Source organism: Poecilia latipinna, unplaced genomic scaffold (assembly GCF_001443285.1).
Source record: "Poecilia latipinna isolate Pla-1442-1.1 unplaced genomic scaffold, P_latipinna-1.0 Scaffold2269, whole genome shotgun sequence".
In the NCBI taxonomy this organism is placed as follows: Eukaryota; Metazoa; Chordata; class Actinopteri; order Cyprinodontiformes; family Poeciliidae; genus Poecilia; species Poecilia latipinna.
Genome location: NW_015114885.1, coordinates 70,833 through 96,157, shown reverse-complemented (window position 1 = coordinate 96,157; position 25,325 = coordinate 70,833). Strand labels below are relative to the sequence as shown.

Sequence of the window (25,325 nt, the reverse complement as noted above, 5' to 3'; positions counted from 1 at the left end):
AGATATATATTTTTGCTTTTATTAGATCATACTTCTAAGTTTCTTTTTCAGATGCAGAAACACAAACGTTTACGGAAGCTAATTTAAAAACAAGCCATTTCTGTCTTCTAATTAGATTATGCTTTTGTACACATAGTAAAGCACCGCCAAAATTACACTAAGCTAATATAGTTGTGCAAGAAACTATTGCATTTACGCACAACTTCATTTAAATGCACCAGATTTTCCATTGCTTTGAGAAGCAAATGGAGGAGCCCAACAGAATGATTTTGGACATTTTGAGCCAAGTTTCCTACTTTTGGTTAAAAATCCACATGAGATAAGAGGGGAATTTTCAGGAGTCTTATAAAAAGGAATAATTAGAACAGCAGAAGCCAATTAAAACTTGCTAGGACTTCCAAGGCATAAGGTTATGCTGTGAAATTTTAAAGTTCAATAAAGTACCATATAATATAGTGCAATACAATAAAATATAGGGGGACACAGTAATTGTAAAAAAAAAAAAAAAAGGAAAAATTTGTGTTAACTTAAGAGTTAAATTTAAGTTTTGCACATTTTTTTACTCACCTTTTCGGGAGGCCTCAAAGCTATCAAAGATATTTATTCTCTGGATGTCATAGGTCAGTGTGGTGTTCGGGAGCAATGTGCGGTTCCTGTTGATTGTGTTCAAGGCAAATTTGAAGGCTAATTCCTCTGCTCCGGAGGGGCCACTCTCAATGGATTCAAAAATTCCCCCTAAAAGCAAAAAGCAAAAAAAAAAAAAAAAAAAAAAAAAAAAAAAGAGCAAAATAATGAGTCTGTAGAAAAGAGCAGGAGGCCTCAAACAACAACATGATCAATTTAATTCAGGCAATTACAGATCAAACGGTGCATTCATTTTTTTCCCCCTCCTAAATCCATAATGTTGATATCCACATTCAATTTGGGTGTATCTGTGCATTAAACAGATTTACAGTGAGGATAAGATGCTTAGATATCAGGGGATTTGCATTCTGTGGGAGCAGTCAGTGTAATTATAGGCAATTATCTGCACTGGGAGGTGAGATCAGGGTTGGATGCCCTTCCTAAATTCTTTCGTGCAGACCGAGAGGTTGGCTCTTACTTTTTCTTCCTTTAATTTGAACAATTTTCAAATAAAATGCAAGCAAATGAACCTAGCCAATAGAAAATAGAAGGATGAGCGAGAGAGAAAAAAGCAATGGAACAATTCATGAGGAGTGAGGAGACGACAATAAAGAAGGCCAGTCAAATCACAAATGAAGATACAATCAGGACACCAATGTCTAAAATCCTTATAAAATGCCCATAAAAAAACAAAGACTGTATGAAACAGCAGCATTTCAGCATCAGACAAATAACCGCTTCCACAAAGTAAGGTGCTGTCTGCCTCTAACAGCTCCCTTCAGACTTGTCAATTATTCTGGGCTGAACAGAGATGATTAAAGCTCCAGATGTTCCATCTCCGTGATTTACAATCCCAAACAAACGAAAGCAGCGTTTGGAGCCGACTCACAAAAAATGTGCCACATTTTGTGATTATGTCAAAACTGATTTAGGAGGATTCATTAAACAAACACCACATGTAAAAAAGAAAACAAAACAAAAAAAAAAAAAAACATGTGGGTTGACTGCCATCACAGCCAAGATGCGCAAGGCTTGAGTGAGATTACATTTTTATTCATCATCTAATGTCTAAACAGTAAGAGAGGAGGGTACATATAAATTTAGAATTGAATTAGGTTATGGAGAACGATGGCAAAGTATCTCCTTACATCTATCTCTAGGATGGATGTGAATCCCAAAAAAAAGTGACAGTTATTGAAAAATTCCTTACATAAATATAGCAAAAAAAAAAAAAAAAAAAAAACATATGTAAACTACCTACACACCCAAATGTTTTCACATCTTTACTTCTGTTAACTGTGATGATTTTCCACTTGAAGCTGATGGAAGCACGTCATTTACTTTTAATATTACACCAAATCGAATAAAACAAAACAATTTTCATATAGAAATGTGGGCTTAATGTAAAGTCATTTTTAAAAATTATTTTAATCTGACAAACAAGCCCCACTGGAAGGCATTTTCGAATTTACAGAGATATGTCCACGTACGAAAAATAAACAGGATAAAAAAAAACAACTATATTTCAACATCCCACACCTTTGAAAGTAAACCAAAAATCTTAAGAAAGCTTATGGAATTCAGACTTAAAAGGGAATGTTTGAGAGTTAAAAGATGAAAGAGGGCAGTGAGGGTAGTGAGAGCAGCTCTGCAAAAATTCTCTTGGGAAAGAGAGGGGAGTTCGGGAGTCCATCCACAGCTCTCCTCTTCTCAGAGGGCAGAGAAAAGGATTGACAAAATATAAACCGAAAAACTCTAAGGCTTGTTTACTGGTGCCGTGACATGGTGAGAAAATGAGACTGAAATATAGAGAGTTTTTTTTTTTTTTTTTTTTTTTTTTAAAGATCACAAAAAAAGAAAGAGGGGAAGTTGTCCTGTAATGGACATTGTAGCTATAAATAGCATGTGGCTGTGGCAGGGAGTGATAGAAAATGTGTGCAGGAGGCCAAAGAATATGTCATTAACCCAGGGAAGTGATATTTATCACTGTCACCGCTGTGAAGCCATACTTTAGGGTCTTTTACTCTATTTTATGGTATTTTCATTTATACTCTGTATATGGATATACAGTGTAGAAAGAAGACGTTCCAGTCCTGGACGGGAGTTATGGGTTACCTTTGCACAGCAATATAGTAAATGTTTAAACTTTTGACGTGCAATTAAGGGAACTATTTTAATTAGTTTTCCTGTTTTAGCACTCCTTTCAGACGGCAGTATTACATTGCAGACATTCCACTGATAATCTTGAAATGATTGAATACCATAAAAGATGACAGAAATTATGTCTATCTGACCTAATACATAATTATTATATGAAATCCCAGGGGTAGCACATTGAACACTGCAGGCCTATTTCAGTGAATGTGAAGCTAAGCATAATGGTGTTAAATCATGCTCATCCGATTCCTTTCAGCCGCTAAATGACTTGAACATGATTTAACAGAAATCATTCAGTGGCTTCTAAAATTATTCATACCCTGTGCACATTACCAGAGTTTGTCACCTTACAACCTCGGATTTTAGAAGCAAAGTAGCACAGATATTCAAAGTGAAAAGACAAAAAAAATAATATTTGTGTATAAATGGTTTTCAAAATGGGGCTGCACAGTGGCGCAGTTGGTAGAGCTGTTGCTGGTTCAATTCCCGGCCCAGGGTCTTTCGGCATGGAGTTTGCATTTTCTTCCCTGTGCATGTGTGGGTTCTCTCCGTGTACTCCGGCTTCCTCCCACAGTCCAAAAACATGACTGTCAGGTTAATTGACCTCTCCAAATTCTCCCTAGGTGTGTGTGTGTGTTTGTGTGTGTGTGTGTCAAATAGGGACAAGAGTCTACAGAAAATGAATGGATGGTTTTCAAATTAAAATCCGAAAGATATGGCACGAATAACCTTTTGGTCTGATATCTATAAATGACATTTTTTAAAAATTTAATTAGAGTCCATATATGTGAAATTTAATCACACTGGCTATAGCACAACTACAAATCTACCAAAACATGGAGTACCAGGTAAAGTCGTAAGGATTCATGAAAACAACGGCCAAGAGGCGCAAGGTAACTTTGGAGAAGCTGAAAAGATCCACAGCTCAGGTAATTGTTCACAAGACAACTATTAGCTACGCACTAACCGTTCCAAGAAGAAAGCCATAAGTAGTCTCAATAGTTGTTTGCCACAATACAGAAGACACAGGGAAAATATGGAAGGTCCTCTGGTGAGATGAGACTAAAATTTGTGTACCTGAAATCGATGGATATCGCACTACAGGTAACATCACCATAGTGAAGCTTACTAATAGAAAGACATCATCCTGCTTTTCTTCAGCTGAAACAGGGAAACTGTTCAGAGTTTATAAGAGAAAGAAAGCAGCTAATATATGTTAGATGTTGAAACACCCCAAAAGACTTTTGGCTGTAATTACAGCAGAGCGTGGTTTTATGAAGGATTGACTCGGCGGGGCTGAATGCACACCACACATCTCAGATTTTTTTTTTAGATGTAAAACATTTTGAAATCTGTGGCTGTTTTTTTTTTTTTTTTTCAACTTCACAGTTAAGCACTACTCTGTGCTGGTCTAATAGATTCAATTCCAAATAAAATACCCCGAGTGTAACATGAGAAAATGTTGAAAGCGGTCGCAAAAACTTGCACGCTGCACTATTTACCTTTCAAAGAATGCACAATTGCTATGGATGTTTCGAACACACTGAACAACCAACCAGAAAACAAAAATCGCTAATTTTGAGTTGCTTGCAACACTTAACATGAATACTTACATAACATTTTTTTTAGATCAAATAGCCTCTGTATTGATTGCTGTGACTGATGAATCTGACATTTCTCCTCGAGTGGACTTTATGAACCTCTAACTAGACTTTCCCCCTTCATGTCGTTCGTGTTCTATTTTTTCCTTGATTAAAGTCTAATAATACCACCTCTCTTATCATTTCCTCCATCCTCTTCCTTCTTGTTTTTGTGGTCTGTCTGATTGCAGGTGAGTGAATTACAGCTGGGATAATCAGCAAGTCTGCATCTGTCTGTGTGGGTCTGTGCGCGCACGTGTGTGTGTGTGTGTATCTGCGTGCGTGTGCGTGTGTCTGCGAGAGTGCTTCTGTACGTGTGAACTGTGCAGTCAGACCGGGTGTAAATTATGGCGCAACTGAAAGCCCAGAGTGAGTTATGAACTGAATAACCACCCGGATGAGAAAACAGGCCAGCTGATCCAAAGGTCTTTGTGTGTTTAGATGTGGGTATGTGTGTTGAGGCAATGTGCAGTTATGTGTGTGTATGTGTGTGTGTGTGTGTGTGTGTGTGTGTGTGTAGAGAGTAAAAACATCAAAAATAAGCAGAAAGTCAAAATGAACATGCAAAGCAAGACAGTCACAGTTGGATTTGAACCCTTTTAAAATCCTCTATTATATTACATACCTCACAAATAACTTTGTCACGTGTTTGCTAAATGAAAATGAATTTTTTTGAGTAATACTTTTTGTGTACAGAAATGTCCTTCACATGCAATCATAACAAAATATCAATGCGATTCACATTCTCTTAGTACATTTTTTCGTTCACAAGCTGTTCGGAGAAGTTATTAAAGCCGAGGCTATTATTTTGTGACTTCAGAGCACTCTTGAGTCCTTGCAGAGAAAATGGCGTCGGGGGAAAAAAAAAAGGGTTATTTACACACCAATGAATAGAAATCCAGCCCGCTCTTTCCACCCAAGGTTGCTCTGTACAATGAGCGATGAGATTCAGATATGTTGCCATAGTGACTCATCTATGCTATGGCGCCAAGGCATTGGCAGTTTTGGAATCTGAGCACCAGATTGGTAAAGGAGGGGGGTTATTGTGACAATATGAACAACTTGACTCCGTGACTAATGGTGCAGCAGCAGGAGGGCGGTGGGCTGCAGGGTGGCTGCCTGAGGCAGTTGGCCCAGGTATGGGCATGACGTCTCTCACTTAGGGGCTCGAAGACCTCCGCCCACCCAGCGCACCACTATTCCCCCCCGCCTCCATGGCCTGTTTCTGTCTCCCTCCATCTTTCAACAAGCGGGGATCAGTACTCAGAGCCAATAGGCAGGAGGCAAAAGTGATGGGAACGCTCCATAAATATCACTGAAATTCCCAGTGGGAGTGCTCCCCGACATGTTTGGCGGTGAATGGGACATGATGCATGAAGGCCTGCGGAGAGTTGCCACCCCCGGTCATTAATCTGATGCTCCCCTTGGTAGAGTGGTGGAGTGACCTTTCTGTGCTGCACAGGGGCCAATTCTCTCTCTCTCTACCTGAAAATATATCCCCAGATATCTGGACGGAGCACAGGGTATGCAGGACACTCACCTGTGCCGTTTGTACTCAATATAAACAGACCAGATAATAGGTGTACTGTGCAGAAAACTGCCCCTTCAATTCTCTGTGCGCCATTGCTCGACATGTATTCATTTGTAATTCGTTTTTGTAGCTCAGTGCTCTTTTCCGTTTCAGTCTATGTAAATGAACCTGAAATTTTCCAGAAAAATAATTAGCTATTAAGAGGAATGCCAGAAATAATTAAAGACTTAATTGAACAAAATGAGCCATTTATCATCATCTTAAAAAGTATAAGTTTCTACCATAAGTTGCCACTAATTATCTTTAATCACATTAAACATTCATTTACTACGCATTAGTTACAGCTTAATATTTGGTTTCTATTTTTAAGATCGGCTTGGTGGGTTATTAGGCAATTTGGCAAGAGAGAATAAAATTGCAATGAACATAATAAATAAAGTCAGGATTATTAAAACAATAATTAATGGTTAAGTGATCAGTAATAAATAAGTCATTAGCAATTATTATAAGTCTGCAGCTGGCTCAGCGTTATGAAGAACTGATTCATGAAGCCTGACCATTATTCATCTTAAAGGGGGTATTTTGTATTTTCCAGGCACAGAGAGCTATTTTATACCACAATCAAGTAATTATGATACCTTGATTTGTTATACAACCACTGTATATATCCAACATAACTTCAATTTAATATTCGCAGTCTGACACCTTGAAATTGGCTTCTGTCTCTTTAATAAGCTCCAGCTTTTTCTGATACGCCGCCTTCAGTATGTCATCACAATAATGCTCCTCCATTAAGCCATTTACTTACTTCTTAGGAGCCTTTGTCCTGGGACGTAGTTTGAACGATAAGCTCAGAAGACACGCAGTTCCATCAGGAATGTAGAATACCTCCTCTAACGAAGTATTCTACATACTTCTCATTAAGCCCAAATTGTTACTTTTCTTGATTTGATGTAATATTCTAATCTTAACTTTTGTGTAATTAATTAATCAATCTATTTAACATGAGTAAGCTGAGGTACAGAAATGAGTGAGCTTTTCAATCATTTTCTAATTTATTGAACGTACACCGAGGAAGATTATGGAAAGAAGGTACAATGGCAAAAGTAGTACAATGCTTCATCCAGTGTTCTGCTGAGAAGCTTTGGTTCCTCCCATCTGTATGGATGATATTTTGTCATATAGCCGCTACCAAAGCATCGCTGCATACATTGGACATTTATTTATTGACTCATTATTCCTTATGGCTCTGGCAGGATAACAGCAATGAGACCTTCGGGGTCTGGTAAACTCGATACCTCAAAGGGTTAGGATTTATGGCAGCTCAGATGGGTGTTTATAAGGTTGTTGTTAATTGGTGTAGTTTAAACAGTCGTAAGTAACGCTATTTCATTTGTTTGTTGTTTGTTCAGACATTGGCATGCACCAAATTACACACTAGAATGGTAGTCATGGTGGTTAATTTTTTTAAAAATTTAACAATATCAATGATGTCAGAATTGCAGTGTTTGTGCAAACGTTATACTTGGTATTGAAAATCATACCAAATGTAATAATGAATAGATCAAACTAGACATTTGATTGCAATTGTACAATTAAAATTATGATAAATGAGAAAACATTTACAATTGTGAGTCGATTTGCAAAATGCAGCTCTGACCCTTTAGAGGTATTCCCGAATTGTTAGTCTTAAAGCGGTAAAGAAAACTATGAATGTCTGCCCGCTGCCTCATCTAGACAGATAACTGGGATGGCTTACTTTTTAGACACTTCATATTGTGGCAGAGAATGAAGGGCAATGGGAGGGAAATACTAATAAATTCAAGATTTAAGGTTGAGGTTGTTTATCAAACAATTTAATCAATGTGTTGTGGGCATAAAATAAAGTAAAACATACAAATGAATGAAAGCCGGTAACCAGGGTATCGCTTACATTCAATGCTGCACCAAGAATCAAACAGTTGCAGTACTTATATGCTAAAAACTAAGGGGAGATGCAGTCAGTAAATCAATGTCTGAAATTGATCAGTTGAAGGGCAAATGATACAGTCTGAAAACTAAACGTGGCGTGATCCGACTATACCTTGCTTAGCTTGTTGGGGAGCGTTTCCTCCAGAACAGAATTAATCCTGCCAACGTAAAGCCTCTTGACATTAGAGTGGACTGTCACCTGCCACTGCTGGACGCTAAGCCTCAGGCTGACTCACACACTTGACGGTGGAAGAGTGAACACACATGAGCACGCATAGCAATGATTGAGACTAAACAAATCTGTCGGATAAGAAACAACTGAGTCTAGGGGAAATGTGACTGATGTGGGAATTTAGAGTGCACGCCTGCAGCATTCAGGGATACCTGCGTTCCGCTGCACTCTGCGTAATGATTAGCTTGTTCGTTGCCACAAGATCAATTTCATCAATCTCTTATAATGAGCACATACACAATCCTCAATTAGAAATGGTTGCCATGGCCATGGTTCCTGACCCGGCTCCAAGTAGGAAACCTGTGATCGTGTAACATGTATTAATTCTCAGCTTTGGCAACAGATGTGCTAATTTCCTGGGCTCTTTCAGTTCATAATAACGTGCCAGCTCCCTCCTCAAAATATGTGCTAATTTGCAAGTACTCTTTGTGGATGTGCTAAACTACCAGCTGACATTTTGTGTGCTAATTTGTCAAGCAGGGACCCCTTTTTTTGTACTAATTGAGCCAAACTGTGAGTACACACTTCCACAGGCCTTGAATTGCTGAATTCCTAAATGACTTCTGTGTGCTGGTGGTTTCCAAGCCCTCCACAGCTCTCGAATTGCAAATGTGACTGAAAAGAAACCCTATCTGCTGTGAAAATAAGATGCATATGTGCTAAGAGCACATGCTTGGCGAAGGGAACAGGCGGACACGCACAGATTTCACAGAAATACAAGGCTGCTCTCGAGATTAGATGAGCTCTTTAAAGTCAAAATGTTACGATGTCACCGAGATATCATCAGAACACAAGTGGAAATTTAGAGTCAGGAGTTCAACAATAGGATGCGATATGCGCAGTTGTTAATTTCCATTAAAATGCATAGAAATGTTACAAAATGTAATTTATCTTTCTGGGAGTTGTTGTGTTGATGCACTCAGCCTATATGTCTGCACATATTTTACTAAGAGGACGCTGAGCTTTAAGAATTGCTTAGACAAATATTGTTAGAGGAAAAACTGTTTTCTACATTGATAAGGAGGTATTGCCAATATCACAGGGCCCCTGATAGTAGACTAAGCACGTAATTATTTGTTTTAAAGTATTAAAATAAAACAAAAATGAATGGTCTTTGCAAAAACCTAAAAAAAAAAAAAATCACAGACTGTTCGATTTAAATTAAAAGAAAACTGGCCCTCACCTCAGACACATACAAACATCTATGACAAGGATAACCAAGCATTGGTGACGATCACAACTGTCTTTGCATTTCATTTCTACACATTTTCATTTTATCACCATTTGGTATCCATGGACTCATGACATTTTTATTACTGCAGTCACGTATTTTAATGAATTAGAATAAATCATCATAAAAATGTTCAAATGTCATGCATAACTAAATTATATTTTGAAAACAAAGTTTTCAAAATTGCATTGATCTAATCAAGGCCAGGTGACAAGCAAAATATTGCCTTTAGATCCCCCATCAAGTAATCATAATTGTAAGCAGTAGATTGTGCAATGGTAGATACATTCAAATACCTAACATTTTGTTGCCAAGAATGTCAGGTAAACTGGAATGGTAAAAAAACAAAAAAACAAAACAAAAAGGTGAATGAAAATAAATGACCAAAAACCTAACAATACAGCAATAGTACTCTGGCAAAGAATTGAGAAAAATTAAATAAATGAACTAAAACCAACATTTATGTTGGTATTTCTGTTTATGCAAGCAGGTTAGCATTAGCACTGCAGCAAAGTTAGCTGCTAAAACATAATACATATACAGTTCAAAACTCTTAACATTTAAAGCTGTAGTATTTAAGTTTTATAAAGAATATGTTTTTTACATGTTTGTTAAAACTATCACTATTTTGTGACTGTATGATATGAGACAGATGAGCATTTCCGTCCCTGAGCTATTATTGACGTCTGAATACACCGCTCCCGCTCAAAAACAACCAATCAGAGCCAGCAGGAAAGTCTTAAAGCTGCCACTCACCCCTCAAACACACACTTATAAATGTGTAAATCAAAGAAAAACAACTTACCATTACAGGAAAACCGTTTATTCGCTGTCATCAGTGGCTACGCTAACTAGGAAATCAGCTGGTCACATGACATTGTGACTGACAGCCTAAGACCCCATTTGGGCTCTGACTGGTGTTTATAGTTTGGGAGAATCGCAAGAAAGCAGGGAAGTTAAATTATGTCTCATACCAAACTGTCTCCACATAGTGACAGTTTCAACAAATATGTAAAAAAAATATTATTTTTTATAAAAGTGACATACTACAACTTTAAAGGGATCAATGATTAGTTGTAACAATCACCTTTATTTGAGAAATATGTATTTTAGATGTAAAAACAAAAAAAAACTGTCGGGTTTATTTTTTTAATTTTAATAAAATATTGTCACACGGAAGTCACCGTGTTGTTCAAGACGCAATGCATTCTGGGTAAATTATACTGGATGTGATTGGCTAGCTCTATCCAGTCAAAACAGCAATTAAGCCTTTACAATTTGAAACGGAGCGCACTTGAAATTGACGGGAATGTAGAAATCCCAAGAGGTAATGAAGATGAGGCGGACCAAACGGAGGAAGAAGAAACAGCTCTGGCAAAAGAAGCTGGTGTTTGTGCTGCTGTTCCCACCTTCAACTTCATGAATGAAATGATGAATGACACGAACCTCTGATCGGACTGTGTGATCCGGTAAGTAGTTCTCTAAGTAGCTCTGTGTCAAGTCTGGTCTTTGGTCTGTAACTCCTGCTTAGGGTCTGGTCTTCACATTCAGAACACCGTCTCCCCACTTTATTCCCTTTTGTTGCTTAGCTCTCACTCTTTGAGTGGCTCCGCTGAACGGAGACTGCTGTTTCGATTAGCATGGCAGTCTTGTAACCTCTACTTGAGAGGATATTGGATCATACCATTATGTGAAAGCAGAGAGGGGGAATGACATAACTGTGAGGTGAGTCCATCTCCTCAGTAAATAGACAGTGGTGATGAGGAATGTGTCGCAAAACCCACACATATAACTGCCCACCTGTAAAAGAGAAGCCCTATCTGGCTGAAGATCTAAGTTATTATAATAACTTAATAATGTGCTTGGTAGATTTGCTTGCGGATTCAGTTATTTTTCATATGCTGAAAAACAGAGTCCAAATAAATTAACCATTTGTTTTTGTTAAAAAATTAAAAGTGACTAAAATATTACATAAAAGTGAGAATGTCTGCTTTTGTAACAGAACAAATACATAAGATGAAAGAAATGCCCTAGTCTTCTCATTAGAGAACATTGAATGGAAAAGGTTTTATCATATACAGCATCCCTACTCACCAAGTTATGTTAACATATGGGGCTGCAGATGATAATAATTTAAGAGCCATTTGGAAGCTGAAAGAGCCGACTCTTCTTTGGGAGCCGAGACGCGAGAGCCAGCTCTTTGAAAAGAGCCGAAATTTCCAACACTATTGCACAGTTGAAAAAATGGCGACGTCCATGTGTGAAAAATATAGCGAGACATTTTTTTTTTTGAAGTCATTGTGAGTTTTGACGTATCACAAACAGCTATTTTTAAGTTAATAAGAAAATTACAACACATTTACGCCAACGTGTTCAACTAATTATACATTTACATTTTGGAAATATTTTGTTCAATCTTTACAAATAGATATTTCTTAAATATCTTCATTGCTGCTACTAGCTGCATAAAAAGTCCAGTCAGGGCCGCTGCAGTCACTGTTGCCAACTCCACAACAAGGAAAGACCCTATTGGCTGACCTAAAAGATGCTAGAAGTCACTAGATAACATCATAGTGTAATTTACTTATGTGTTATGTGAATCCAGGCAGTTGAAGATAGAAATATCAAGTGATTACAAATACTCTGAAAATCTTTAACCCTACAATTGAACTTTATGAAATTATTTATGTGCAGTGAAGACTTTGCCTGAACCTACATAGATTTTAACCAAAAGACAGTTATCAGGGGCACGCGCCGTGTAGGAGGTGAATCCATGACTGTGTGAATCAAAAGCAGGGATTTATTTACGTGCAACAAAAAAAGAAATAAAAAAAAATACGTGCAACATCAACATTTATAGTCATATTACATTTACAATATGAAAACAAAATATGGTGGTTCTACTGTCTGCTCTCAGTGAGGGCTGGGTTTGCTGCACGACACGGCTGCTTTCAGACTGACCACCATTAGTGCTTGGGAGGTGGAAGGGAATCACGGCAGCACTTACTGCTCGCTGTAGCTCCAGTACAATTGGTGCTTTCACGTGTCTCTGTCAAAAAGTCTCCAGTAACACAATAATGGAAGGTAGGAAGTTCTGACTTTTTCAAAACCCACCCAAAACGACCAATCAAGTCTTATACAAACTCCTCCCCCCCAGCCAATCACAGCTCTCACAAGCTCCTCCCACAACAAAAAAACCCAGACAAGGCAGAATGCAAATGACATTATTAGTGTCTGTGTATACAATCTTACAAAGTGATAAAACAAATGTGTTGCAGAAAAGATTGTAAATCTCATTTATTATTATTATTATTATTATTATTATTATTATTTCGAGATACACCAATCATTCAAATGATTTTAAACCCCTGGTTATACTGTTGCTCTGTGAATTAACTTGACTGACTCTGCATCAGTAAATAGTAAAAAATAAATAAATAAATAAATAAAAATATATCTAACTACTGTGCAAGGAAATTTATTTAAAATACTCAACATCTATAATAGGTTTCACAGTGTAATAAACGTAGAGGTAATATCATCAAAAAGAGCATTTGTTCGGTCAATATTGCTTGGTAAACTTGCGCCATTATTCAATAAATGTCTTGCTCACGAACTAGAACCCATTTCATACAAAAATGAGGACAATTTTTTTCCCGAGAAACACACAGAGCAAACAAAAAGAAAATCCCAGACAGTGGCTCTAATCTAACAGAAAAGAGAAACAACAACACGGTTCCGGTTGGTGGCATAATGCAGCAGCGCCTCAGGAAAATCAGTCAAGCCTCAATAAATATTTCCTCTCTGTTGTTTTTCCACAGGGCACTTCAGAAATCTTGTCTCCATATCTGACATATGGAAGGGGTTTCAATTCTCCATGTCTTTTTCAATTGCCCAAACATTTTATGATAGAACATTAAATCCAGAAGGCATCGCTATGGAAACGGGATGTTTTTATATGCAACGTCAGGTCGTCTAACACCTCGATGAATAACGCTGCAAATGCGTGTTCGGCAATAATATATAAATGCGGCGTTAAAGTTTGATGAACTTTTTATTACAAATGTGGGATGCAATGTTTTGTTTTACAAAAATGAAGAGGGGCTCAGTAAACATGCATTTGTTTGGGAAAAAAGTAGGTTTAAGAACCTTGGCGCTTTCACACTCTTTACATCACTTCGCGATAAAGATACGTATTCCCTAAGCTGCAGTCTTATGATATGGTTCAAGTAAATATAAACCTCAGAACTGCAGTCAAAGGGTTTTGCTGTGAGAAGAAAATATGTGCATTGGCTCTAATGTACAGCCCATTGGGAGTGAGAAGGAACTCTTATTTAATAGAATGCTTCCGATGGCTTCATGCCTCACTCGTTCCTGTCGTTTCTCTGTCTGTGCCTCATCTTTTTCAATCCTTCATCAAAACACACGCGCGCACACACCCACACACACACGCGCGCGCGCTCGCACGCACCAACCAGCGTTCTCAGGCAAGAGCACATCACAGGGTGGCCTCTGCAGGTGACAGATGGCAACCTCACAGCGCTGCTCACTGTAAACTGAGTTTTAATCAAGCCTAAGCACATGTGAGAGATGCTAATTATCCACTGCAGGCTAGAAGAGTCCAACCTGGAGAATACTGTGACTATGCATGTGCATCGCTGGTTCATTATCGCTTTCCCCTGTTGCGATAAAATCACCATTATTGGCATTGCAGATGAGAAGTGCGAGGCAGGATGGACTGTCTGGTGCATCCCAGGATGCAAAGACCCTGGAGCACCATCGCTCAGCAAAATAAATATGGATAAGGACTCTGCTAACAGTGATCCTGCAGTCTTAAAACAAACTCTCGCGAAGTTAAGCATGGGGAGCTCAAGCTGCCTCTATGTCATGAAAAAGTAGAATCTTCAGGCGCATTTTTCCAGCAGGATGACAAGATAGATTTGCATTAAGGAGCTTCTAATAAATATGATGTTTAACAGACCTTGACATGGAGCTGAAAAGTTCAAATTATGCTGTTGCAATTAGGCCAAAGCAAATTATACAGGACTCTATTGTACTCTTTGCTCCCTTTGTCGCTCCTGTTCTCATTCTCTGTTCTCCTGCACATTAAAATGGCCCTGTATTACACTCTCTATTGTAATTTGGATCAAAATGTCTGTAAAATTAGACTTTCTTCCATGTAGAGGGGTAGATGTTATCTCCCTTTAGAGCCAAAGGTCAAGAATTAATTCAGAAGGCAGCTCTTTAATTCTCACAGCAGGATTTTTACAGGGTGGAAGGAGAGAGAAGGGAAGAATGAAAAGGTTTTGTTAATCGGTTTAGTATAATCTTTAATCTTCATATGTATATAGATCCATCCAATCATCAGTTTTCATCTAGCTAATGAACATAGGGTGGAAAATCTTTTATATGTCCTAGATGTACCGTTTAAAACACAACGTGCTCCATAAATATTAGATATTAGTATATAAATGTGCAAAATTAAAACTCTGACTGAGAGATTTCATTTAAACAGTGCTTCTATTATTCATCAAAGGTACAGCGCCCTTTAAAATAAGTTACAACCTTTTAATCATTTCACATTTTGAGTGTGAAAATTTACGTCAAGCTTTAATGTATTTGCTCAGATTTTTGGAGATAGACCAGCACATAGGCAACTCATTGATCTATGAAAGGAATATTCTACATGGTTTTCAAAAAATGTCAACAAAGGCGGAAAAATGTTCCATTTATATTCAGCCCCATCGCTCATCATTACTTTGTAGAACCATTTTTTACTGCAGTTATAGTGGTACATTTGGTTAAAATGGTTCCTTGCAAAAATAACTGAGGTTCAGTAAAATTGAATAGAGACCAGTCTTCCCATCTGGGTTTAAAAAAAAAGCACACCCACAGTATGATGCTGCACCATTATGTTTATGGCAGGGATTATGTGTTCAGGGTGATGCAAAAGGATTTGCTTTGTGACTCAAAATAGGGAGGCTTCTGAGGGTAAAAGATACTGAAGAAAAATGTTAAAATATTTCTACAGCATACTGCTTTCTATGCATTAGTCTATCATACAAAATCCCAGTGCAATACATCGAAGTTTGTGATTGTATAAAATGTTAAAATGCATTCAAAGGTATGAGGTCTTCGTCAAGGAACTGTGTTTCTGCACTGGAGAAGTATTTTTAAGGCGAATATCGTCGTCGTACACAAAGATTTGCATATTTGAATGTGTTTTAGATGTATCGTCAATGTAATCCTTATGCAAAACTTGCAGTTCATAGTTGGGATTGTATTCTTTTCTTTAGGATTTGAAGGGACCACAAAAAAAAAAAAAAAAAAATCGAAGTCTACACTGTGCATGTCAAATGAGGATTTATGCAGTTGTCTTTGAGCACACTAAGACCAGAGGACAGACAGGAGCACGGCTTGATTGAAAAAAGAGGGAGAATAAAGTAGGGGACGGACAAGGAGACAAGCCGAAAGCCAAAGGGAGCGAAAGGACAGTGAAGGACGAATGGATAGAAATGGGCATTAAAAAAAAATAGTAAAAGAGACATGATTTTGATGCTGAAAGTGCACCATGTCGTCATACTGACTCCTCTCAACCTGTCAGACGGTTTCAGAAAACAACAGGCTTCCAGTTATTATGTTGAAACTAGAAAAGGAGAAGCAGAAGTATGGCAGCTGAAAGGAGGAAAATTGTGAAGTGTAGAGGCAGGGAAAGAAAAGGAAAGGGAAATGTGGAAGGATGGGTGGTGGGTGGGCCCCCCCCCCCCAAAAAAAAAAAAATGAATTAGGGAGAGAAACGAAGAGGGAAGAATTGAGAATAAAAGAGGTCACTAGAGGCAGATAAAAGACACTCAATTAAAGCCCTGAATGGATGGCCCATTAGACCTGAACAGACACCTGCCCCCCCCCTTCCCCCTCCCTCCCCGTTCGCTCTGCCGCAGGGCAGGAAAATGTCAGCTTCTGGTCTGGGTTCATCAGCCTCCCATGTTGTTCAGAAGCTAGCTCATGATCAGAGCTGCAGGTACACTTTTGCTGCAAAGGTGTGTCAATTTTTCCTCACTTGTTCTACAAACACACAAGCAATTGAACAGCAGCAGAGAGAGTGAGAATAAAGAAAGAGGCCTGCAGAGTGACTCTTGCAAAGAAAATAGCCAGAGGCAGACAAATGAAAAGAACAGACCAAATAATGAAGCCCCTCAAAAAAAAATATATATAAAAAATGTGTGTGTGCTCACTTTGTTCTCTGTAAACAAGGATCATTGAGGGTAAGGGAAAGAGAGACAATGAAGATGAAATTGGAAGAAAATCAAAAAAAAAGGTTTGCTTTAATCTTCCTCCTGACCTTCTGTCTGCAATATCTCACTATTTTTGACATTTAGTCACACCTTGACAGGCAGAAAATTTGAAGCCTTCTGTCATGTTGAAAAAGAGGCCAAATCTCTGTACGCATATCTGATAGGCGGCTATGTAAAGAAAACAGCGCCGGTGGGTTGCATTAAGTCTGATCAAAATCCTTTGTGCAATATGAAAAAAATAAATCTGACCAAGTTTCCTTTTTACTCCTCAGTAATGCTGTTTATGGAAAAAAGAAAATGGCAAGAAAAATTTACTTTTTTTTCCCCCATTTACGACAAACAAGCCCCACAAGCAATGACAGCAAAATAAAAATACAGTTGGGAATAAGCACAGCAACATGTGTAGGAGGGGAAATACATGTTTGTTATAAGTGGAACATTTAAAGCATGTTTCACATGTCACTACACAGCTTTAAGCATCTGAAATGTGGGTAAATAATTCACATGTGAACGGCTTTTACCATGCGTTTCCAACTTTACTACATGGTATAATTATCCCATGGAAAAAAGTACAACACAAAATAATTTAAACATGACAAACATGGGAAGGTTTTGTCCTGTGGCCAAAATGTTACCATATATTTCTGCATGCAAGACATGGAAATATTTATGGAAATATTTCACACGTAGGTGGTATTCCTATAGGCGCTTGATATGTTGGTACATAGTACCATTTACAGATGTTAAATACATATTTTACTTGTAACTGCAACATTTCTTCATGATAGGAGATGGGTAAATGTGTGGAAGGTTTTTCTATGGGTGATTTATGACCGTTACTACACAGCACATTTCTGCATGCAAAATCTATCTATGAAAACATTTAACACGTGGCAGACTTGTCATTTTAGAAAAATACGAAATTCAAACAAAAATATGGAGCCAAATGAAAAAAAAAAAAAAAAAAAAAAAAAAAAACGTCTAAGCTTTCTCAAACTGTTAAGCTTACCACATAGATATAGTTGGGATCGTCTTTAAATGTTGCATTAACTGTCTAAAAAAAAAACACATTTTGTTCTTCTTCATATTTCTGTTCTCACATCTCAATCCACTAATTACTTTGAGACAAAAACACCAGAGAGCAACACATAACTTCTCAAAGAGAAACAAATGAAAGTACAAAAAATAAAGAAAAAACTTTGAACGGGGGAGACATTCTGCATAGCCCTGGTGTGTTGTAGACAAAGGTGCGCCACGCTGATTCAAAGAACATGATTTTAAGTAAATTCAGCCTGACTATGTGCACCCACACAGCACGTTTCTCTCTGTGTCCTTGGTTCACACAGAGAAATGTTCTCACCTCCGACGGGCTTTTTCTATCAATCGAAGCCTGAATTCTGTCCTCTATCCTTTAGACTGTTGCGCCACTCCTCTTCAAAGACCTTTATTCAGCTGGAAAGTGATAACCCAACCTGATCAGGGTCTAACATCATAGCAAAGAGAGCCAGAGGGCTTTCTGTAATCGATTGACTTCAGAATCCCGCACAGTTTGGACGTCAGAGATTTCATTTGTGGTGCAGGTGGCTTCAGGTTTGTTTACTCTGGCTGTGTGCTTGGAATAAACATGTTGACGTCTTGGTTTACAGGAAGCATTTATTCGTCTACAGGTGTGGTGTGTGCATATATGTATATATCTGTAGCTGTATCTACATCTATATCTATAAACGTGTAAAGATGCATATATAAAGACAAAGGGGGGATAAATAATTGATGCATATTCATACCACCATGAAGTAAATGGTTATGAAGTCCAATGCATTAGCCTAATAGAGTTCAATCGAGAAAATACAGAGTAAGCATGCACTCTTGCACCTATCGCTAATGTACAGTTTCAGAACTGAAAGGCGGTATGCTACGATTGTTTCTTTTCAAGAAACTAATCACAGATACCTAAAGCAGCTGGATTTACTGCAAAAGTTTTGCTCTTTTTTTTTCTTTTTAAGATTTATCACTTTCCATCCACAAACTTCAATATATTTCTGGATTGTTGTATGAGATAGATCAACAAAAAGTAATGTAAACAAAATTGGAATAGAAGAAAATTTTTTTTTTTTCATCTTTCAGACACACACACAAAAAAACTAAACATCTGAAAATGTGATAAGCCTTTGTGTTCTTCCCCTGGACTTAATAGTTTGCAGAACCACCTTTCACAGCAATTACAGATCTTTTGTGTTACGTTTCAACCAGTTTTGCGCATCTAGAGAGTCAGCTTTTTTCCCCATCCCTTGCAAAATAGCTCATTCTCCATCAGATCAAATGGAGCGTGGCAGTGTTTTGCAGTTTTGAAGCCTGACCACAGATTCTTAATTCAATTTCCTTCTGGACTTTGACTGGTCCATCCTAACACATGGATATGCTTTGATCATTGTTGATTTTTTTATTTTTTTTATTTTTTTATGTTTTGGCCTTTCTTGTTGGGAGGTGAAATTTTAAAACCTTTTGTAACCGCTGACAGTTTTCTTTCAGCAGTTGCTTTCATCTACTATTATTGTATTTGTATTATTCAAAAATAGACCAAAGCTTAAAACAATAGAGTCTTCTACAATTTCACAACTGTAACATTTAGGTGCAACAGAATACATTGGGCTTTGGACAGTTTAACTTCAAATATGCTTTCTTTTTTTCATAGGGCTGAAAGTGGTAGCTGCTAACTACCAAATAGACGAACAACACTTGGACAAAATGTGACGTCTCTAAAAGGCTGTAAATCTTAGAACAATTTAACATAAGGTTAGTAGTTTTCAGGCTACACTTTTAAGGCTCATGCTAAACATTATCTAAGGCAACTCCAACGTTTCCGACACCGGCTAATGCTCTCCTGGCCGTTTTAGGTAGGCTGCCACATTTTGGTGAGTCTAATGTTGTGCCATCCCTTTTCCAGTTTTGAATGATGGTTGTAACTGTGCTCCTTGAGATGTTCACAGAATGGAGTACTGCTTTAGCTAACACTGCTTTAAGCTTCTTACAAAAATTGTTTGTTCCTTGGTTTTTGTGGTCCAGTATTTTTTCCACTAATGCAACAAAAAAAAGAAAAGAAAAAGAAAACACACGAGGCTTCCGCAAAACAGCCATACTTATGCTGAGGTGGGCACTGTTTATTCATTCAGTGACCTCTGAAAGCAGTTAATTGCATTCTTTATCTGAGGTATCAGAGAAAAGGGAGCTGAATGCAAATTTACACGACACCGTTTGATTTTTATTAGGACATTTAAACGAACATTAAGAATGGCTGAAAGTGAACGAAATCAGATAACTGCAGATTTTATCTTGATTAGAAACTGCGGGAAAATAAGATTACTTCATAAATTGTCAATCATTCACGGAGAAATGTATTCCTGGCGCAATTACGCACACTTGCAGCACACGTCTACGTTTGCTTTTCGCATGTTTGTTTACCTTTTTTTCCTTTCCCACAGATGGGAACCCGTGATACATGAAAGAGGGTGGCATCTGGGACTTTGCATTGCTTATTTGTTTTTCACTGCCTGATTCTTTCTCTACTTTTTTTTTTTTCATTATTCCCCGTAGCAGCGTTTCGATTCGTATTGATTTCCACCATTTTACAGTTGGTTGAGACACACAGCTAATAAAGGCTAATAAAAACACATCCCCAGCTTAATTTTTCAAAGCAACAAGGACATTAGTGTTACCGACGTGTTCCTCTTCTGTTAAAGTCTTCTCATCTGTATCTGTAGTCGCAGGCAAATTTGCAGCTCTCTTAATACGATTCCGCTGACATTTATTCAGAGATGCAGTGCATGACTCCTGGCCTCCCACCACATTTCCACAGCAAACTCCTCTCTCCTTTTCTGTCTCTCCTCGCGAAAAGCCATAAGAAAACGGCAATAACGGACCAGAACTGAGAGTGGGCTGAGAGTGGACTGCTCTGAGGCAAACTAATCTATCTTTACTCTGTATCTGCTGGCCTCAACACTCACTGTTTTTCTTTTCACTCACACTCTACAGCCCCTCTCCACCTTCCCAACAAAAAAAAGAAAAACTCTGTTTTTTTTTTTTGTTCTTTTTTTTCACACCCCTCCATGACATCAATGTATGCCACCATCTCCCTTTGAGGAACATTGAGAAGGACAGTTCTGCATGCATTAAAAAGAATGCAAACCCTCAAAAAAAAAAAAGTCTTCCATGCTAGTGCTCTCAGCTCTGACCTTCAGTTAGCTTTAAGCGGGACAAAGGCACTCTTCTCAAGGGACATTTCAGAGAACAATTGCACATGTAACCCTTAACCTTAACACTGGAATTCATGAGCGATGATGACAGTGAGTGAAAGGCTGCGAAAAGTGAAAATCCAACACAGGAGTGAAGCCAACAACAAGAGAGAAGCACAGGTCTCGTGTGTATTCTATTTGATATGCAAAAAAAAAAACTGAAAAATGGCTGCAGACAAGGTCAATCAGCTGAAACCACCTCCTATGTAAATAATCTTTTAAAATGACACTGGTAAATCTGTGAAAATGGCTTAATTCTTAGCACAGCAAGAAAACTAATTTCATACCTCACGGATATTTGCCATTTCAAAACGGTAACAATCTGCACCCCAGAATTAATCAGCGTCGAGGTTTTTCGTAGCCGAGGCATGACAGCGAGACCTTCAAAGAGTCGGGACTGTAAACATGTTTTAGAAATCCATCTAGATAGTTCTCTGCTTCGAGTCCACGTGTGGTGCTGCATGCTAATGTGAGACAGATCTCCTCTTTGTTCTTGAAACCCACAGTGGGTATTTTTAAACCATGGAAATCATTTGCCAGCAGAGATAGTTTCACATTTCTATAAGCCACAGCGAGGCCAAGTGACACATGAATATTTTAAGCAGCTTTGTGCGTATTTAAATGGGTTCGCTGTGAACATGCTGGCAGCGGGCCAGGGCGCTGGGTGTTATCCATAATTCTTACAATCCCGAACTCAACTCCAGCCTGCCGATACTCCAGACTGGCAGAAACCGAAAGCAAATAAAGTCAATTAGTGATCAGCTCCTCTTGAATTTGTTCCCACCATTCTTTCTCACCCTGAACATTTAGCCTCGCCATAAATCAGTTCACAGGACGGAGCCTCTTTATAATTAGAAATGCAATAAGAGATCCCATATCACAGTGCAGACATTGTGAGGGAGGTCAGGGAAAAAAAAAAAAAAACACCTTCTCTTTTTTCACCAGAGGGGATTTTTGTCTTTTGGCAGTTGACTGAAAGAAAATAATTGATTTTTTTTTCCTTTCTTCAAAATGAAAAATAATGATTGCATTTCTGTCTGAAATATATCCAGCATATGTCTATACTAAGAAAATGTAAACAGAACGTGTAGAGAAAGAAAGAGCATTTATGAGTCAACAATGATTTCACCAGCAGCTGACAGCCCAGAGACAAATTGGTTTTGCCAATGCTGTTTGCAGATGGCAGCGATAATACTATCACTCAACGTCACAGTCACTGGCAAGCTGAGGGCCATATATATATAAGCTGAGGGCCATATATATATAAGCTGAGGGCCATATATATATATATATATATATATATATATATATACACACAAAGAAACGGCTACATTTTTGGATATGGAGGAAACATATCAGGATAACTCAGCAGTATCTGCTAACACCAAATATGTTGAGCTGCTACATGTGTGAATAGAATAGAACAGAATTTTATGTGACCCTAAATTTTAAAATTTCTTGGCAGTGAATTAACAGTTAATCCGTCGATTTTATTTTTAAGCCACACTTCGTACTGAAAGCAGCTCAATGTGCTGTACGGAATTAGCAATAATAAAGTCAACTAGAAACGTGTGGAGACGCTCAGTTAACATTATGTTATTCTATAATTTACAAAGTTAAAATATGCAGGCATGAATTCATGTGAAATGTATGTCAAAAACTGTGCACCTGTATTAGATTCAACAGACTTTCCATATACAAATTGGCTGTGCACAAATATATATATATATATAAATATATATATTTTATTTTTTTTTTTCCAAAAATAATTTAAGGAATATGGCTGTTTCAAACTTTACTTCAAACCTGAATTACCACTTTTTCAAATTAAGTTTATACGTTAAGTTTGATAATTGCTGCACATAAAAACACTTAAGCAATTCTGCCAAGAAGAGTGTTAAAAGAGCAATAAAGCTGCAGCTTAGCTTGCAGATTAATCCAGTGCACATTTTTTTGTTCAGCTGCCTGTGTGAGTAAAAAAGCGGCACGTCTGACTGTGGTGACTGCTCAGGTTGAAAGTGATATTTTCTTCTGGATCCAGAAGACCCTTAGCAGCTCTGCAAAGTGTTACTTGGTGGGTGTGTGTCTGTCAAAGAGAAAATCTACTCTTACCGGGTGTTTGGTTAAATCTTCTGTAAACCCTTTTACACACTGAGCATCTTCCACGTTTTTAAGTGACAAACATTAAACACAAAAATCAAATTCGGTGTGGGAATAAACTCTGCTACCTCGCCTGCAGCTGGTGGCCCCCCAAAAAACATTTCTCTCTCTCTCTCTCTTTTTTTTTTTTTTACCCATTTCTTTTTTATTTTCCTCTGACACTTGTCACTCTACCCCGGTGAGCCCGATGCTGTGAATACAAAAGCCTGACTGGGCTGTGGTGCTACAGTGTGTAAAGGTTTCAGTCTGACAAGAGAACAGCAGTTCCACAATGCGAGCTGCCTGTCTGGACAGAATGTAGCAAGGGGGCAAGGAAGGAAACAAGCAGACTCGGGGGAGCTGACCTCCTCGTTCAGCCGGCCTCCTGCAGGAGCAGCTGGGATTATCCTGCTGAGTAAGCACATCTTGCAGTACAAGAAAAGGCTCTGGAAATGACTCCTGCTTCACCTGAGGGTTTTCTTTGTTGCATTTCTTCTCGTTCTGACATGTACATTTTAGGTTTTTCAATAGAATTCTTCATACACACATATGCAAATGACGACATTCTCCTCCTAGCAATAGATAATGAACCAGTAAGCACGAACGTAACAAAACGTGACTGAAAGCACTGTTCAGCAACAAGCAGTTGTGCCGAACATATGTGTCTCTGTCCCTGGTTCTGAACAGAAGCTTTAGTTGTTTTTTTTTTTTTTATTCCTTTCAGAACCACAGACAGAGACAAGCTAAGGGTTTAACTCAATTCCAGCCGTGTTACATGCAACTAGTTGAGGGGGGAAAGGAATCAAGCATGAGCTTTTACCTTAGAGCAAAAGATCGCAGTGGCATGAATAATGTCTTATCTCGCCTGGTCATGTCTATGTCACAACTGATGCCAGATGCCCTGCGGATTTTTTTTTTTTTTTTTTTTTTTCAAGCTTAGCAGAGGCGACAAGTTCAGCACAGCAGGTACAGATAAAAATATTGTGAATTTAAATTGAGTTTGGCTTCATGCAATCTTTGATAAAGCATACATACACCATAAAAGCATTTCCGGATGGTTTTAAAGTCAAGCAAGTCAAATTACTTAATCAAGCGTATTTAAAACATGTTTTTCGGAAATTGAATCTTAAATAATCCCTCAAATCTAACCACACTACATTGTTATGGTAACTACCTTAAATGTACCTTAGAATTAGATTTTGCGCTGAAGTTGCTGGTTTGCTCAATCTCTGTTTGTTGTCTGGTGTCTCAGAGAATTATAACAATAATATGCCTGATATGGGTTTATTGTTTGTCATAATTTATGAATACTGACTCAACAGAGCTTACCATGACAATCGTGTTTAAGAAACTTTCTGAGTTGGAGCAAAAATTTAAGTTAACATTGAGTTTTGCTAGCTAATGTAGCATCAGTGGTAATGCTAATGTCAAACTTGCTAACAATCTGTGTTTCTTAGTCCTGAGGTTAGCATAGCTAAAAAAAAATTAGATCTTAGGTGTGGTTGTCAGAGAAAATGCTTCCATGCTCTCCTGTAAGAATACACATTAAATCTGTACTAGTAATTTCAGTAATATTTTAGTCATGAAAAATTATTTCTTGTTTTTTTCTTTTAGAAAACATGGAAAACAACATAGCTTTGTGGCAGAAACAACCCTTTCCATATAACTTGACTACTGTAAAACTGTATCATTATTAATCAGGTGTGCACTGGTGAAACTGTTAGAATTGAACAAATACATGCCTTACATATATATATTTTTTTTTTCAATAGATTTTAGAAGATTTTGGACTGTTTTCAAACCAGTTGAAGTTGGAAAACAACTTAATTTTCTTCTTCCAAACTTTTTAAAGTTGTATCCATTTTCGATAGATTCCATATAAATATTTCAGCCTTATTATTTTCTGATATACAAGACAAATGACAATAACAATCAACTAAACCAACAACTTTATCTGAATTGAGATCTGAATGTTTGGATAGAATTTATTACCAGTACAAAGTAATCACCTTTACACAATACATTTAAAAGCAAATACGTAAGCTGAGCATATAAATTATTTGTATGGTTTATGATTAATATCCCCCCAAATGTATTTTTGTAGTATTTGGTCATTCTGAGATTATGGGTTTTAAATGTATATTAAGTAAGAAAAAAAAAAAAAAAAAATATATTTTTTTTTATTTTTTTATAATTTTTTTATAAAAAAAAATTAT

General features: G+C 37.7%; 1 protein-coding gene across 3 annotated transcripts in view; it reads right to left on the bottom strand.

The window, feature by feature from the left end:
* Positions 1-25,325, bottom strand: part of LOC106937068 (glutamate receptor ionotropic, kainate 2-like) — a 35,282-nt gene that overhangs the window by 4,398 nt on the left and 5,559 nt on the right. For 2 of the 3 annotated variants that reach the window (XM_015018386.1, XM_015018387.1), the window contains exon 2: positions 568-735. In XM_015018386.1, coding sequence (XP_014873872.1) covers positions 568-735 — 168 coding nt within the window. Of the gene's footprint in view, positions 1-567; positions 736-10,191; positions 10,238-25,325 lie in introns of those variants that run through there. The other variant, XM_015018388.1, reaches the window with a different exon arrangement.